The sequence below is a fragment of the Aythya ferina genome, assembly GCF_964211825.1.
Source record: "Aythya ferina genome assembly, chromosome: 26".
Classification (NCBI taxonomy): Eukaryota; Metazoa; Chordata; class Aves; order Anseriformes; family Anatidae; genus Aythya; species Aythya ferina.
In genome coordinates, this window is record NC_140324.1 from 6,429,920 (window position 1) to 6,446,253 (window position 16,334).

At 37.5% G+C, this 16,334-nt stretch overlaps 1 protein-coding gene across 1 annotated transcript in view; it reads right to left on the reverse strand.

Moving 5' to 3' along the window:
* Positions 1-16,334, reverse strand: part of LOC311424179 (scaffold attachment factor B1-like) — a 17,194-nt gene continuing 860 nt past the window's right edge. Inside the window, exons 2-21 of the mRNA XM_084499129.1 lie at positions 16,002-16,086; positions 14,423-14,487; positions 14,131-14,337; positions 13,374-13,436; positions 12,687-12,714; positions 11,290-11,788; positions 10,818-10,867; positions 8,436-8,536; positions 7,270-7,419; positions 7,101-7,177; positions 5,975-6,114; positions 5,546-5,637; positions 5,056-5,162; positions 4,127-4,420; positions 3,709-3,846; positions 3,148-3,190; positions 1,677-1,798; positions 821-933; positions 651-702; positions 1-365 (exon numbers count right to left, since the gene is read on the reverse strand). Of these exons, the coding sequence (XP_084355255.1) occupies positions 236-365; positions 651-702; positions 821-933; positions 1,677-1,798; positions 3,148-3,190; positions 3,709-3,846; positions 4,127-4,420; positions 5,056-5,162; positions 5,546-5,637; positions 5,975-6,114; positions 7,101-7,177; positions 7,270-7,419; positions 8,436-8,536; positions 10,818-10,867; positions 11,290-11,788; positions 12,687-12,714; positions 13,374-13,436; positions 14,131-14,337; positions 14,423-14,487; positions 16,002-16,086 (2,556 nt within the window). The 3' untranslated portion in view covers positions 1-235. The remainder of the gene's footprint in view (positions 366-650; positions 703-820; positions 934-1,676; positions 1,799-3,147; positions 3,191-3,708; positions 3,847-4,126; positions 4,421-5,055; positions 5,163-5,545; positions 5,638-5,974; positions 6,115-7,100; positions 7,178-7,269; positions 7,420-8,435; positions 8,537-10,817; positions 10,868-11,289; positions 11,789-12,686; positions 12,715-13,373; positions 13,437-14,130; positions 14,338-14,422; positions 14,488-16,001; positions 16,087-16,334) is intronic.

The window sequence follows — 16,334 nt, forward strand, 5'->3', positions numbered from 1 at the left end:
TTAATTGTAAACTTTTTTTTTATTTATGGAAAATGGAATGCTTCATTAACAGACATTTAAAATGGGATATGAACAACACATTACAAAAACAAATGAGTTCACATTGGATTGAGTGACATAATATGGCAGCAGCTTTAAAAAAAATACACTTACAGTAACCCTTAAGTTACAATTAACAGTAACCCTGGGTGACAAATTCATTTCAGTTGCCACCTTGCATTAAAAATTAAAACATTCAATAGCGACGGTTGAAACGAGGATCGTTGGGTCTGCTTGCTCTCTCCTGGCCAGCAAATCCTTCTCCTTGCATTCCTCCTCCATGCATCATCTGACTTTGGTTGCCACCTTGGATGAAACCTCCACGCCTAGAAAGTGATTCAGAAGTTTTTATTTTTTTTCTTGTGTCTCCAGTAGTCAGATTGAAATAGTGGGTGGCTTTTTTTTAATACTTCTTGTGCAATTTTGTTCTCTTCAAGATGTACTATGTAAGAACCACAGGAACACTTTATTATTCCTTGAGATTTAAATAAATTAGATAACTGATGTTCCCATAAAATGCTTTTTTTCGGTTAAGTTAAATACAAGAGACACACCTTAAAAAGGACAAGAACTAACATGAAGAAACGCTTTGCTCTTTTTAAACTTCTTACCCTGACATTCCTCCACGATGCATCACATGGCCAGGTCTCCCTCTACCTCCACCTTAAAAAAAAAATAATTCCTTTTAATCCATGGTAAATTTTACTTCATCTCCAAGGATAATGCCTGTATTTTCTGCTGTAAGTACTACACCTAATGAGCTGTTGTGCAAGAAGCATACCTTGCCATCTCTCATGATCCCGTCCTATCATTCCTCCATCCACACTGCTCTGCCATGAACGATCTTGATGTCCTTCAAACTTTCGACCATGATCTCCCCAGTCACGTCCATCCCTGCAAAAAGTATTAAAAATCATACCTTTTCACATTAGGTAGGTAGAACACACAAAATAAATTCAAGTGAAAACACTTGTGTCACAAATTTATTAAAATAATTTACCAAGGTATATGCCAATCTTATATTATCTATTTAGTCTAATCTCAGTAATAAACCTTTAATCCCAATCTCTCTGAGGACAAATATGAAAATAGATTTTTTTTTTCCCCCATCGGGTTTATGCTACGCTGGTGTCCTCGTTTCCTCCAAACAATCCTAGATCGTGGTTTTGACCAGTCAATTTGTTTATGGTGTTTTCTGTAAGCTGGCTTACTCATAGTGTTTATTAAAAAATCCACAATACACACAATAACACCCTCTCCTCATCCTGTAAGCATTTCCTCGACTGGTGTTCTTTTCAAACATCTGACAGGATGGTGCTGTCAGCAACTACAAACCTTGTAAGAACCACTACCCTGAAAATGTCAAGCTTTGACAGAAATGTTAAGTAAAATTAATTGAAAACATGAGGAATTTCAGATAAGAAGTTACTTTAAAAAAATCATGCCAAGATACGTATTTCAATATACAAGGCAAGCTGAGAGAGCTACTCAACTGTAGTCCCCTCCAAAAGAGAACAAACTCAGGAGTGGAACTTGGAAAAAAATAATTGTACTTTCATAAACCACATTACACTTTCACATACGAAAATATTCACTAGATGCACAAGAAAAAAATATTTTCAGTTAAATGTACTGACCGTGACTGTGGGGGTATCCCTCTACTTTCACTCATTCTTCTGTCAGATCCATAGCTACCCCAACTTTCCCGAGAGTCTCGTGAGTGACGGTCTGGTCCTCCATGGCGCTCATCTGGATAATGCTAAAAAGCAAAGAACATTTATATGAGTGCCCCTAACTGACTCTATAGTTCTTGAAAATTGCTTGGCCATAATTATTCAATCTCAGAATTGTTTAGGATGCAAGGCATTTCCTGAGACCATCTAATCTAACCTTCCTAACTCAGAAAGGGTCAGCCAAAGCAGGCTGTCCAGGACTATCCTTGGGTTTTGAATATCTTCCACAGCTAGAGCCTTTACAACTTCCCTATGCAACCTGTTCCAGTGTTAGACCACGTTCACAGTTTAAATAAGGTGTTTTTTTTTTTTTCTTCTCCTTTTTCCTTCAGATGAAATTTTATGTGTTTCCATATGCCTGTTGACTATTGTCTTCCATTAGGCACTACTGAGAACAGCCTGGCTTCATCTTCTCCATAGCCTCCCATTAGGTAGCAATTAATACTGAAGATACCCCCTGGATCTTCTGTTCTTCAGACTGAGCAGTCCCAGCTCTATCAGCCTCTCCTCACAGGAAAAATGCTTCAGGCCTTTAATCACCTTTGTGACCCTGTGCTGCATTTGCTCCATCAAGTTCTGTTCTTTCTTGTTGTGGGGACTCAGTACTGGGATACAGTACTCTAAATGTGGCCTCACCGGTGCTAAATAGAGAGGAATGATCACCTCTCTTGACCTACTGTGGCAACATTTTTCCTGATGTAGCCCAGGATGCTATTGACCTTTGCTGTGAGGATGCACTGCTGTCTCACAATCAGCTTGTTGTCTACCAGGATGTCTGAAGTCCTGTTCTGCAGAGCTGTTTTCCAGCTGGTTGGTCCTCAGTCTGCACTGGTACACAGCATTATTCCTCTTCAGTGGCAGGACTTTATTTCTTCTTGTTGAATAAAATTCTTCTTTGCTGAATTCTCCTGCCTGTCCAGGTCTCTCTGAATCTCCAATCTGACGCTTAGCCATCAATGAAGGGCAGTTGAGCATTCCACGATTCCACAACATTCATCTCTCACTGCTTGAGCATGTCCTGAAGGTCATTTCCCCTCAGATCCCAAAAGCACGTGAATACGCTAGTTTTGCTGTTATTTCCATACTACCTTGTAAATTTTGTGTTCCTGTACTTTTGCCTTCTCTATAGCTCTCTCTTCTATGATCTAGTTTGACATACTTCACTTGTTTTGTTTACTGAGTACTAGAGTAACTATCCTACATAGCATGTTTCTGAAGTACATTTCTTCTTACTAATGAAAATGAGACAACCTTGTTAGGCATACATACTTCTGGCATTATGATTTACTTATTAACTACTAAATTTTGGTTTGAATCACACTATGGAAAACCAATTTATAGGAAGTTATTTTTGTAGCTTTATAAAGCAACTCACTTGTCCATCCCGATCTCCCATCATTGTCCTTGATCCATCTCTCCTACAAACAGGCAATTAAAATCAGACCATGGTAGTAAAACATACAGCAGTATATAATAGTATGTGTGTAACAACACCGATAAAAAAATTGGTGTTGTTACAGATGAAAAATGAGAAATCTGAAAAACAGCAGGAACATACAGAAGTTCTGACACATTTAATTCTAAGGTATGAAACAGAATATTCTCTGCTAAGACACTAGGTACCTACAATATTATTTAGATTTTTTTTTTTTTTTTTTTTAGAATCCTACAAATCTGTCAAACAGTGTTATAAGCATAACACTCTGAACAAAGTCTGCCAGAAAGTTTAATTCATGGCACAGATCTCTTCATGGTTGCATATGGCCACAGCCACTGAATCATGCTTAAACCACAGCTGAAGTCCACAGCCACTAAATTATGCTTAAAATAATGAAATGCAAAATAAACATACAGTGAAGAAAAAGCAGCAAAATATGACATCAAATAATTTTTTTCCCCTTGATTTCAAACAACACAGTGGGGGTAAGACAACAACCTGTCTATTGAATGGTCTTGATAACGGCCACGATCCCTGTGATCAAAGTCATGGAAGCGATCCTGGCGACCAAAATCTGAATGGTACCTATCGTTCATTGCCATTCGTTTTGCTTCTGGCCAGTATGGATCATCTCTCCTGAAATAAAAGGTACATTAATTTTAGTCAGGTTAAATAACTTTTGATATTGTTCCTTCCCTCCACACTATGCAAACCAAAAGCACATAAGTTCAAAAAGGCAGCAGAAAAAAATCAGGATATTTGGAGGTTTTCACACACTATCATCTCAGTGCAGACAATGACAGCAGATTAACTGAAGCTGAGTCTATATGGAGAGTTTTTCATAGCGCAGGCTGACGAGACACAACCTAGCAGCAAAACGTTCTCTGCTTGTACCACTTGCATTAGTTGGCTTTACCTGCCATCTATGTCATATGGTCTTCTCATTGCAGACCGACGTTCTTGTTCATAGCGCAGTTGCTCATGCTGGCGTCGCAACTCTTCTCTTTCTCTCTGAATGCGATCTTGTTCTCTTCTCCTTTCATGCTCTATGTGCATCCGTTCTCTCTCCAGTCTCTCTCTTTCCATTCGCTCTCGTTCAAGACGCTGCCTTTCAATTTCCAGTCTTTCACGAGCAATCTCAAGCCTCTCCCTTTCCTCACGTTCCCGGATAGTTTGCAGATGCTGCTGTCTCTCCCGACGCTCACGTGTACTATTTTAACAGAATGAAAGGTTACAGATCTGATACTTCAACAAATAAAGGAAGTAAAAATGGGGAAAGTTTAAACCAGAGTGACTGCAAACTTGTGTGAGCTCCTGTAAATTAGTTCTGGGGTGTGGGGCAGTAAGGGAAGACACTCAGTGTACGCACTGCTTACTTATATTTAGAGAGTGATCTTATTACTCCCACAAAACCCACCTTTGGGGCAAATAATCCTATATGGTCAGGGGAATTTCAGGAGAATATTCTGAGGAAGACAACCTTTCTCCTGTTCTTTCCCTATGTATTTCAGTGTGGTAAGTTTAGAATGATTATTTCACCTCTACTATAACATGTGCTCAGCTAAGGAGAGCTGAATATCTAAATCTAGAGAATGGAAGAAGACCAAAAAAGAAACTGCATTTTCTTCCCAAACAAACTCAAGCTCACTATTAATAGTCAATAATCCATACCTTCCCAGTTCAGTAGGTATGTGATCCACACACATATAACAAATGACAAGTGAAAAAAAAATAAATAAAACAAACTCTTAGACAGTTTAATTAAAAGAAAATTGCATTAATTCTATGGGAAAAAAAAAAAAAAACAAAACACAACACTTAAAACAGTTTAACTGTTGCTCTTACCGGCGCTGTTCTGCCTCTCTCATTTTTCGCTGTGCTTTAATTTTGTCAAATGGCACAATGCCTTGTCTCTCTCTGCTCTCTGATTTGCGATCCTGGCTCTTAATGCTCTGTATTTAATATTGAAGTACAGAAAAACTTAATGGAGTACATTTATAAAAGGACAACTATTACAAGCAGTACACAACGCTCTGTTTCCATTCATACATACCAAGTCTCAAAGCTTGGCCCCAACTTTTTTTTTCCTAAACACTGCAGACACATAACAACACAGTACTTACCTTCCCACATTTAGTTTGGCATGATTTCATTGCTGAGCATATATCAGCTGTATGAGAAGTATTCGACTAATTAAGATCTAAATCCAGATTATAGAAACTCTGATTAGACAGATCAGTAAGACAAGTGTAGAGAGATGTATCTTTGTGGGATTCATTATCTGTTTTGAAGGAGAATTTATACATCATGTTTCCTATGCAAAAATGTTACTTACTCTGTCTTTTGATGCAGTTGATGTTTTCACACTAATAACAGGTTCTCCTTTGGATTTATCCATTACTACAGTTCTCTCTGTTCCTTTACTTCCTATATAAATCAGAGGTTGAGCAGAAAGAGGTGGAAAAAAGATAGTCAAACTGCATAGCATACACCACACGTTTCTATGCTAGAAGCTACCTCCTCTGCAATGTGAAAATAGGCATTGAAATCTCTCTTCAAAAAGCGTTTTTTCACTACACCTCTTCCAAGCGTTTCTGTTAAGGCTGATAAAATGTCAACAGCCCTCCATTACACTATCTGGACTTCCAAGTTAGAACCTGAAATCATTCTAGAATATTGATAGACTCTGGAAACAACTATCTATAATTAATTGTTTATATTTAACCGTATCTTTTATTCTAAGAAAACAGAATAGACAATTTACCTGATTTGTTAGTTTTAGGTTGATCTGATGAACCAGGCTTCAGTTCATCTTTATCTTTTTTTTCTTTTTCATCTTTGTCTTCAGTCTTTTTAGAATCATCCTTTTGGTCAGATTTGTCATCCCTTTTAATACTGCCTGGTCTATAAATAGATATTGATATAGATTAGACTGATACAGAGTAAGAGAAAAAATTAAAGAAAGATGCTAGCAACATATTAACAAAGTAGAATTCTGATTTGTTAAGATAGACATAGTTAAATTCCCACAGACTTCTTTCTACAACTTTTTCCACCATAATGTAAGACAATCAGACCATGCTGTGCAGTTATCATAAAAACATGGCTGAGATTCAGATATCTCAACTGGAGGCAAAAGGAAAATAAAATAAATAAATCACACTACTACGTGCTTAATGCCTACAAAGATTCTTATAAGACACGACAGTTATGAAATGTAAACGTGAACCACTTTTGCAGTGCAACTGCCAAGCCACCAGTAAGTTAACACTAGCGCCCAGGCAAGCCTTCCCAAGGACTAGGTGAAATGAAGGCAAAAACTTCTCAGCAACTAGCATTTAATAGGTGTTACACCTCAAGAATATTATTAAAGATAATTAGTGTTTTATTCACTCTTTTATAGTGTCTTTTTTCAGCTACTTTAAGTAGTTCTGAAGCAAGAAATAGCATAACATTGAAGAGGAACGCATTCTGGAAACATGATCTTGGGCAACTGATGTTTCACTGTGATCACATCAACATGATAAAGCCCTGTTCTCTAATGTAATGAGGAAACAGCAACGTATCAATCAAAAATTTCAAATATCCTGTAGGTTTATGACACAAAAGCACCAGTCTGTACCAGAAAAAAAAAACAACAACAAACATTTAAATGAAAAGGTATGCTTGCAAATGCAACCCTTCCAATGCCTACCTTAAAGCATGTAACAGAAACAACTAAGTTAGACATGGAACATCAAGAGCAATCTTGTAGTAAGAGTTAGAAAAATGTACTTTTTGTCACAGAAAATCTTTTTGTCACAGAAATTCTTACTGTGATTTTTTCCTGACAAATCAACATAAACTGAAGAACAGCAAAACCTCTGAACACAGGATTTTTCAAACAGTACCTCTCACTGACTGTTTCTTTCTTCACCTCGTTCTCTTTTTTTTCAGTTGGCTTCTTCCCAGCAGGTTCATTTTTTGCCTGAAATTTATTTTGCACATCAGCTGAGATTGTGGTTTCAATTATTTGTACAATGCAATGGTAATGAGATATCTTTGAGGATCAATACTCACTTTTTCTACAGAAATAATTTTCCCATGTAACTCTGTTTTGTGGAGGTGAGTAATACACTTTGTTGCTTCCTCAGCTGTAGACATCGTAACAAAGCCGTAACAGCGAGCACCAGGGCTGCGAGCATTGGTGACCACTTTTGCACCAACCACCTTTCCAAAATAAAGATACGTTACACTCACCATAATGAATGCCCACCATTTAACAAGTACAATTGTAGAATATCTGGAGTTGGAAGGGACCCATAAGGATCATCGAGTCAAACTCCTGGGCCTGCAGGGGACCACCCAAAAATCAAAAAACATGTCCAAAAGCTTCCTGAACTCCAGCAGGCTCAGTGCCATGACCACTGCCCTGGGAAGCCTGTTCCAGTACCCGAACACCCTCTCAGTGAAAAACATTTTCCTATTATCCAAACTAAACCTCCTCTGATGCAGCTTCACACTCTTCCCTTGGTCGCATTAATGGCTACCAGAGAGAAGATCGGTGTATGCTGATTCCCTTCATGAGGAAGCTGTAAGGCTGCAAAGTTGTCACCACTCAGTCTCTTTAGGCTGAAGAGCCTCTCCTCACACATCCTTCTTCAGCCGCTCCTAACACATCTTTCCCTCTAGACCTTTCGCAATCTTCTTTGCTCTTCTGCGGACACCCTCTGATAGTTTTATGCCCTTCTTATACCGTGGTGCCCCAAACTGCACACAGTACATGAGCTGAGGCCACACAAAAGCACAGCAGGACAATCCCTTCCCTCAACTGGCTAGTAGTGCTGTGCCTGATGAATCCCAGGCTATAATTGGCTCTTTTGGTGGCCGGGCCACACCGTTGACTCATATGCAACTTGCCAACTTTTCTCAACTTAGTCCTAAGTATGTCTTTAATAAATAAGTGTTCTTTGTTTACTGTGAACTTCCAGTGAGCAAAGATACTATACTACATCACAGGACACAGAAAAATACATCAACAATGATTGGCTGTTTACATAGGGACTGGAAAAAAGATTTTTCTTTCGTTTGGAAGTAAGAGATAAAATAAAACAGCAGTCATTTGGCATGGACTTGTGCAGGCTATTTTCCTGTTATCCCACTGACATTTGTAGTGACAAAATCATATAAAGTCTTAAGACAGTTAAAGGGGAGGGGACAGGACACAAACACAGGAAGACCCTTACCTTCCCATATTTGCTAAACAGATTCTTCAAATCTGTAGCTCTGGTAGTAGAAGCAAGTCCACTCACCCAAAAGTTTCTACCAGAACTGCTGGCAGTGCGACCTAATCAGGAAAACAAACAAACACACATGCACACCTCAAATCCTAATTATTTCAATGATTTCTGATTTTAAAAGGAACAGTTCCACAAATCTTATTTTTTAAGTCACAGAGCAAAGGAAATGTAAAGCGTAACGGTCATCTCCCAATAATTCACATTCCTGAAGGCAACTAGTATTAAAAATCCAGAATCTTTAAAATGGAACTACAGGCTTTGTTCTGTGCAACAGAGGTATGTCAGATCATTCCTTGAGAAAGAAACCAGACTATAGCATCTCTAAAATTACTGTGGCTGTTCAGAATGTGTAAGGATAGATCCCAGTAACTTTGCGCTTACAGGAGAAGGCTGAAGACCTGCTAGGTTTGTGGGAACTGTGATAGTACCCACATATGCTCATGTCTTGCCTTTAGCTCCTCAATTCTTAAGGAATGACGGCAGGATGCAGATTAACTGTACCTCTCAAGCAAAAAAAAATCAGCATAAAAGCAAGAAAATCTCTTCCTGAATGTCTGCCTACATGCATTCCACAGCTGGGGTATGAATGGTTCACATATGACTTCAGTTACTGGAGTCAGAAAAGACCATTGTTCAACTATGCAACTATTCTTCAGCTATGCAAGAACTACAGAACACTTTCCCAGTTTGGCACCCAAAATGGAAAAACAGTATTATAAACACATAGGTACTTGAAAATCCATGGCCTAGTGATTAAAAAGGGGCCAAGTTAAACTCTGGCACTCGTAAACGTATCTTAGACAGTGAGAGATGGTTCCTCATTTCCCAGATATCTGGGTATGTGACTGACTCAGGAGCATCTCCATAAATTGTGACAAGCAAGTCTGACCAGCTCTTCCATGATTTCACTGATTCCTGGTTGAATTCTTCTTTTATTGATAAATGTACTATTGGAAACAAAACAAAATAAAACCAGGGAATAATCTTTAAATTAAAATCTTTAAATCTTTAAAAAACATTCTGTTATTATTGGGGCAACAAAGATGGTAAGGGATCTAGAGGGGAAGAGAGATGAGGAGCGCCTGAAGTTACTTAGATTATTCAGCCGGGAAAATAAGACTTTAGGGGAGACCTCATCATGGTCTACAACTTCTTCACAAGGGGGAGTGGAGAGGCAGGCACTGATTTCTTCTCTCTGGTGACCAGAGATAGGACCCAAGGGAATGACTTGAAAACAAGGGAGGACTTCTAGAAACTTCTAGAAGAGTTTTCCAAGTTATCCCCCCTCCCCAGAAACCCTTAAGTCCTTTGGTAAATGAGAGTCCTTTCAATGGTTCTTTAAATATTCCAAAATAAGAGAATAAAACAATACAGATGAGAGGTAAACAGATCCTGATGGAGTTCAGATGAGAGGTAAACAGATCCTAATGGAACTGATGGCAAGGTCTGGTAGCTTGTACAGATAAGCGTAATCCAGAATCTTGGAAAAAGCAGCTGACGATGAGCTCATACTGTGTTGTAAAACTTAACAAAAACCAAACAATTCCTTTCTTTTCACTCAGTAGACAGATCTCAATTAATTTCTTGATGATCATAAGAAATTATGGGAATTCCATGCTTGTTGTACTGAACTACTTGCCAGCATCAGGTGAGCAGAATTTAACAGCCAGTTCTAAGTTTTCTGCCCTGGATGGGCAAGACAGAAAAGAAAAGAAGGGTGAGCTACGAAGACTCAGCAGCCTGACATATTAAAACAAGGAAGTACGATGAAAAGAAGAAGCAGGCAAGACCCCACCTGGCACTGTTGATCAAGAAATTTACATCTTGTTTATTGTGCAAATTTGCACTGTAAATAGGATCTGAGTGGATAAAGATTTAATAACATAAATTTAATTGGAAGACAACATTAAGTTGTATGTTTCAGTGCCATTTAAATACATGAATACCAGATTTAAAATTATTTTCACAAAACAGAAGATTGTATAAAGAATCACAAGTATATAGCGAACCAAACAATCAATAAAGGCTCTTAACTCACTAACTGCTGTTGGTAAGTATCTTCAGTGTAATGAAGGACATATTTGCCACGTATTAACATCTACCTTTGGAGATCAAGATAAAAAACAAAAGGGTGCGACACAGATATCCTTATATAAAAGGAAAATGTTTGTTGTAATTGCATTTTTAGAAGTTCAGAAAAAAAATGTAACATGATATTTAACAATTGCACAGATTCCAACACTCTCATGCCAAAACACTCCGTCCAATACAAAAACTGCTTCACCAATCAATATTTTTTTCAAACGTTATTTTTGAAAATAAACATACCTTTCTCATCTTTTGAGATTATCTTTGTATCTCTGTCCTCCTCAACAGGGCTAAAGACAAAACATCCCGTTATTCAAGTCAGAGAGAATAATGACTAACTATAAATTATTAAAAATGCTAAAATTAAATACCTACCAGAAAATACGTTGTAAACAAAAACACACCTTTATATACTTGATTTAAGAAATCTGACAAGAAATAAGGGAGGTCAGATTCTTAAACAGACTTATATTAGGAAAAAGTTTACAAATAACAGTAATTTAAGAAAACAACCTTTGAAGGTTGAGGAAGGAAAGAAATCAAACCCCCTGCGTTTAAAAAAGTCTGCACAAGGAGAAATAAAACAGATTCTTTAGGAATAGGCTACAATTTCATGAGTCTTGGTGGCCAATTGAAGGAAACAGCTTATTCGCATCACTTAACGACCAATGAAAAAAGATAGCATCTGGTCTATAACGGAGAAAAAACAAACCTCTTTTTCTGATCACCGCCCTCACTGGTTGAGGACTCTCTAGTAGCAGGGGATTCCTCAGAATTAGCTTTGTCTTCTGTTTTCTTGGCATCTTCTTTGCTATCTTTGCCTTCAGGACCTGCGCCTTTTTCCGCTGTTTCCCCACTAGAGGCTTCCAGGCCTTGGAATCGTTTGCTACTCTGATCGCTTAGGGTCTCTAATACTAAAGATTCAGAGTCCAGTTTCTCTTCCTCTATTGTCTGTTCACTTCTCTCCCCTTTTGCTACAACTAAACGCTTTGCCTCCTTCCTTGACACAGCTTGTGCCGATTTGCTGTCCAAATCTAAAGCATCTTCCTCCAACTGAGCGGCAGCAAGAACATCCTCTTCCTCTGCTAGCCTCTTGCCTGGCACCACGTTACTTGCTTCCTGTGCATGTGGCTGCTCCACTTCGGAAGTTTCTTCGTTAAGTAGTTCAGATTTACAAGTTTCCCCCAAAATGTCGAGTATTTTCTCATTTTCTACGGATTTAACAGGAATAGAATGGCACAAGATTTAATCACCAGGGAAATACAGCAATCACAAATGTGGAACTGGCATGGCTGCCACACTAACACCAAGAGAACTTCTAAGCTACACAGAGATTGGAAAACCCTAGTGTACACAGTGTTAAAAGTGCTATGCTAACTGCAGTCTGACAAACTACCTTATCAGCCCTAAAATGTTAACAGGGAAGAAAAACGTCCCCACAGATTTAACAAAAACCTTCTGGCTGATCCTTGGTATTCTTCATGAAATCGTTCAGCTCTGTTTCTTCTCTAGTTAGCTTCCAAAGTCCAAGATGCTTAACTGAACATATCAATGCACTGAGAGTTCAATTTTTAAATTTCTGTGAAATTCTTTTAGCAGACAGTCCAACACGAAAATTGGGCATCTTCTGATGGTGCATGAGTGTGTTTGCAGTCCAGAAAGTGAAAAGTATCTGTATGAAATTTCCATGAAGAAATTCTTCTTTCTTCTGTATCCAGTAACTAATCTTTACTTTTTAATGCCCTAAAATAGCTTTTTACTGCTTTCACTGCTCTCTAAAGAGTTAAGGTGTGTGCGATATCACAAGATCTGTTTACAGGTAGAATGTTTAACTCTTAAACTGTGATTAACTTCTCTAAATCCATTTATGTAGTTTAACAGGTTTTTAAACCATTTCATTTCACTGAAAATATTTCAAAAATGACAAGCATCACTTCACAGATCTGGGGATATGATTGGGTTTCCAATCTCTATGACCCTGCATGATCTGGGTTGTCCACCATAAAAATAATGCAAATTATACGTTTGTTTGTTTGTTTGTTTTAAAATAGTTAATGGTTTAAAAAGTATTAGTTGAAAAGACAGGAATATGCTTTTCTTTAACAGTACCTGGCTCCAAGTGTAGTTTCTCCGTTTTCTGTTCAGGAAATAAACACAGAATAAGAATTTTATAGTATTTATTTTGTAACGGAGAATAATACCAACCCCCCAACCCAACTCCAAGATTTAAAAATACACCGGTTCAACTGCTGCATTTAGTGTTGCTTTTCAGCATCCAGTGGAAATAAATATTTTATATAAGCAGGTTTGGTCAAATTAAAGCCAAAATTTCATCCACTATTATCCTCATAACTGGGAATATTAAACCAAAAGGGGGCTTATGTATCACATCAAGTAGAGTGAAAATCAGACCCAGATACTACTTCATGTAATTAGCAGGAGAAATAAATAAATATTTAATTTTAAAATATTAATTTTTAAAACATCACTTCTCCCAAGCAAGATGGTTTCATCAGAATACTTTTGGTATACGTTTTGTTTTGGTGGGGGCACAGTTTCCTTTACAGTACAATATTTTTATTTGAGAGAAAAGTCAAAGTCTTGATAGCAGACTGGAAAGTAGGGAAAAAAAAAAACAAACATAACACTCATTTGACAGGCTGTACTCTAAGCAAGATTACTAATGGCTTGGATTCTGTTAAAAATTCATATTAGTCGTTATTTTCTTTTTTGTAGTATGGTCACAGAGTGAATAGCATTAAAAACCAATCTGAAATGGTTGCATTTTCAATTTACCTTCATTTCAATTAAATCAGAAGAAGAGGAATCTACATTGTTTTCAATTTCATCATAATCTTCCTAAAAAGATTAAAGAAGAAATTATAGCATTCCTTACAAAACGCAAGGTTAGCTTACTAAGAAATACTACTGTAATTCCATTTTCCCCAGCAATAACATGAGAAATATTTTTCAATACTTAGAATATCTCGATTGCTAGTTAAGAATGTTACCCAAGAGGACTAACATATAAATATTCTTGATCATTAAATACTAGCAGGAGAGTATTTTTTCCAGTTACCTTTAATTTCAATATAATATTGTATACTTCAAAGTTACTCAGATTTAGAAGGAAGCCTGGGATTTCACGTTTCTTTGGTTATTTTGCATAACCTGTTTTTTCAATTTCTTCCCTCCCCCCCTCCATTTTAAAAATTTATTTTCTAACTTAAATAAGCTAGAAGTGAAGTTGACTTGGGTTTCCACTTTTCCAAAAAATGAAATGCCCCCAAAATCTCCCTTATCTAACGCGTTACTTTCAATTCCAGACTAACTGCACTTCTTTCACAGCAAAGATGTTACTGCAAGGTAAAGCAGGCTGTGACTTTGTCAACATTTTAAACCTCTAATAGGCCCAAGCAAACACAGGACACAAGAATATTAAAAATGAAACAGTATCCACATTATATGCATATCCTATATTTTATGGAAGTAACTCATTCATGTGCCCATCTACATATCAAATATCTTAAAATTCTCAAAGACCTCTACTTGCCTCATTTTCTGTTAGCTGATCTGGAAGTTCTTTCATTTCTGCATCAACATTGTCTTTATTATCAGACAGTGAATCAAGAATATTATCAGGACTATAGTCTTCTCCACAGTCTACAGCACTGCTGTTGTCTATTTCAGCTTCATCTAACACACTAATATCCATCATGTCAATATCTTGTAAGGTATCCAGACTTGCTTCAATATCTTCCTATAGAAACAGAAAAGGTAGGTGTTTATTTATTGATTTTTAAATGATGCATATTCTTAGTAAATGCAATCCTGGTTTCACTTACTTGCCCATCTCTGGAGTTTTCTTCTAGACCATTGTCTTCAGCACCTTCCTCCTCTGATTTTCTTCCTGAAAAAAAAAGATGTAACTGAAGTGAAAACTAGGACTAAATTTTGTAACACATTAATTCTTTGCTGAATCATCTAGTCAATACTGTTTCAATGAATAATCATTAAGACCCTGATTCAGAAGTCCAGGTCTGTCTGGCTGTAAGTGAAGACTAACCACTCTCTACAAGTATATGGCATAAACATGAAATTGAAGTAGCCCAGTTAGGTGAAACATCTCGAGCAGGGGAGGTGCTGGTCTTTCTCCCTGTTCACCCATGACAGGAAATGTGGGAACGGTTCAAAGCTGCACTTGGGAAGTTCAGAATGGACATTAGGAAATTTATTTTTACTCTGAGGGTGGTCAAACACTGAAACAGACTTCCTAGAAGTGGTTGATGCTTAACACATTGGTGTTCAAGACGCTTTTGGACAATGCCTTCATTAATATGCTTAAGCTTTTGGTTAGCCCTGAAGTCATCAAGCAGTTAAGACTAGATGATCTTTCCAGGTCCCTTCCAACTGAACTACTCTATTCTATTCTATTTTTCGACAGCTAAGCACATCTCATGACACAACACTACCAAGACTTAAAAAGGCAGCATTGCCTAGGAAGGTGTTCCGTTCAGAAAGACGTGTTGTTACACATCATGTGATGTTACACATCTCTCTTTTCATATAAGAAATTAAATAATTAAACTGATTTAAAATTTATCTTCATGTTTAAGATCTTGGACACACTGACTGTGTTCAGCCACGTTGGTCACCAGCAAATTTGTAACACTGCTAAAAATCAGCTGCTCTTTTTTTTCCCCTCCCGTGTTACCTTAAAGGAAGCAGCTTAAAAATAAATTTCAGAAAGTGTCTTTCAAAAACTGGCTATGAGCAATGACAATAAGCCATACGTAACATGACCAACATCAATATTTAAAGTTCTTGAGGCAAAATATACTTCAATCAACAAAGAGTGTTTTAAAATAGTTTTTCAAAACAATAAAGTTATAAGACGAAGCATGACACTAACAAAATTTATACTTGTTTTTATTTATGCAACAGTGCTTTTTGATTATTCCTAATTACTGTAATTTCTTGCATTTAAAAACGTGTTGTGATGATGGAGGTTCAAGAGCTTCAATGAAAAAAAAAGAAAAACTACATGCATAGTTATGGCAAAGAAATTAGTAACTGGGATGTTGTGGATCCAGATTAATATACATTGGCAGAGCTTTCAGCGAGAGCTCACACCACAGCTGCTTGCTCTGTCCCAACACAATTCTGCATTCCTGGTCGCAAGTAGAGAAACACCTGCAACTTAAGTCCTTGTCTACAGGTCTCAAGATGTGCTGATGGAACTACACCTAGTTGTTCTATTATTGTTGTCCTTGCGTGCTAATGCAACAGCACCATTCTCTGCAAAATAAAAGGCACAAAGCTTTTATTTTTTACATAACCCAGCAAAATAAAATGAATGACCATTGTACTGTTAAGTTCCAGCTACAATAAAATACAGAAGCTGTATTTGTCTGGACTCTGTACCTTTGCTAGTTCTTTTTGGCATTCTTTTGGTCAGTTCTGAGGCCACAGGAATTTCATCAGGATCTCCTCCTTCATCCTCAATTGCCTGTTGGAGACAGCAATACAATATCTATTGTACTGTTTGCTGGTATGCACTTTTAAGACTGTCAGAAGGAAATATCAGCATCTCTCTCTAGCTCAGACCATGCAGTCTGGCAGCCACATCAGCCATCAGACACACACGCAATAAGGTGCTATAACACAACCCCCCCAGACAAGTCAAGCTACGGGTCAGGAGCGAAGTCCTCCCCCATCTGTAAACAAGGCTCTTTATCCAGCGCATAAGCATTTTAT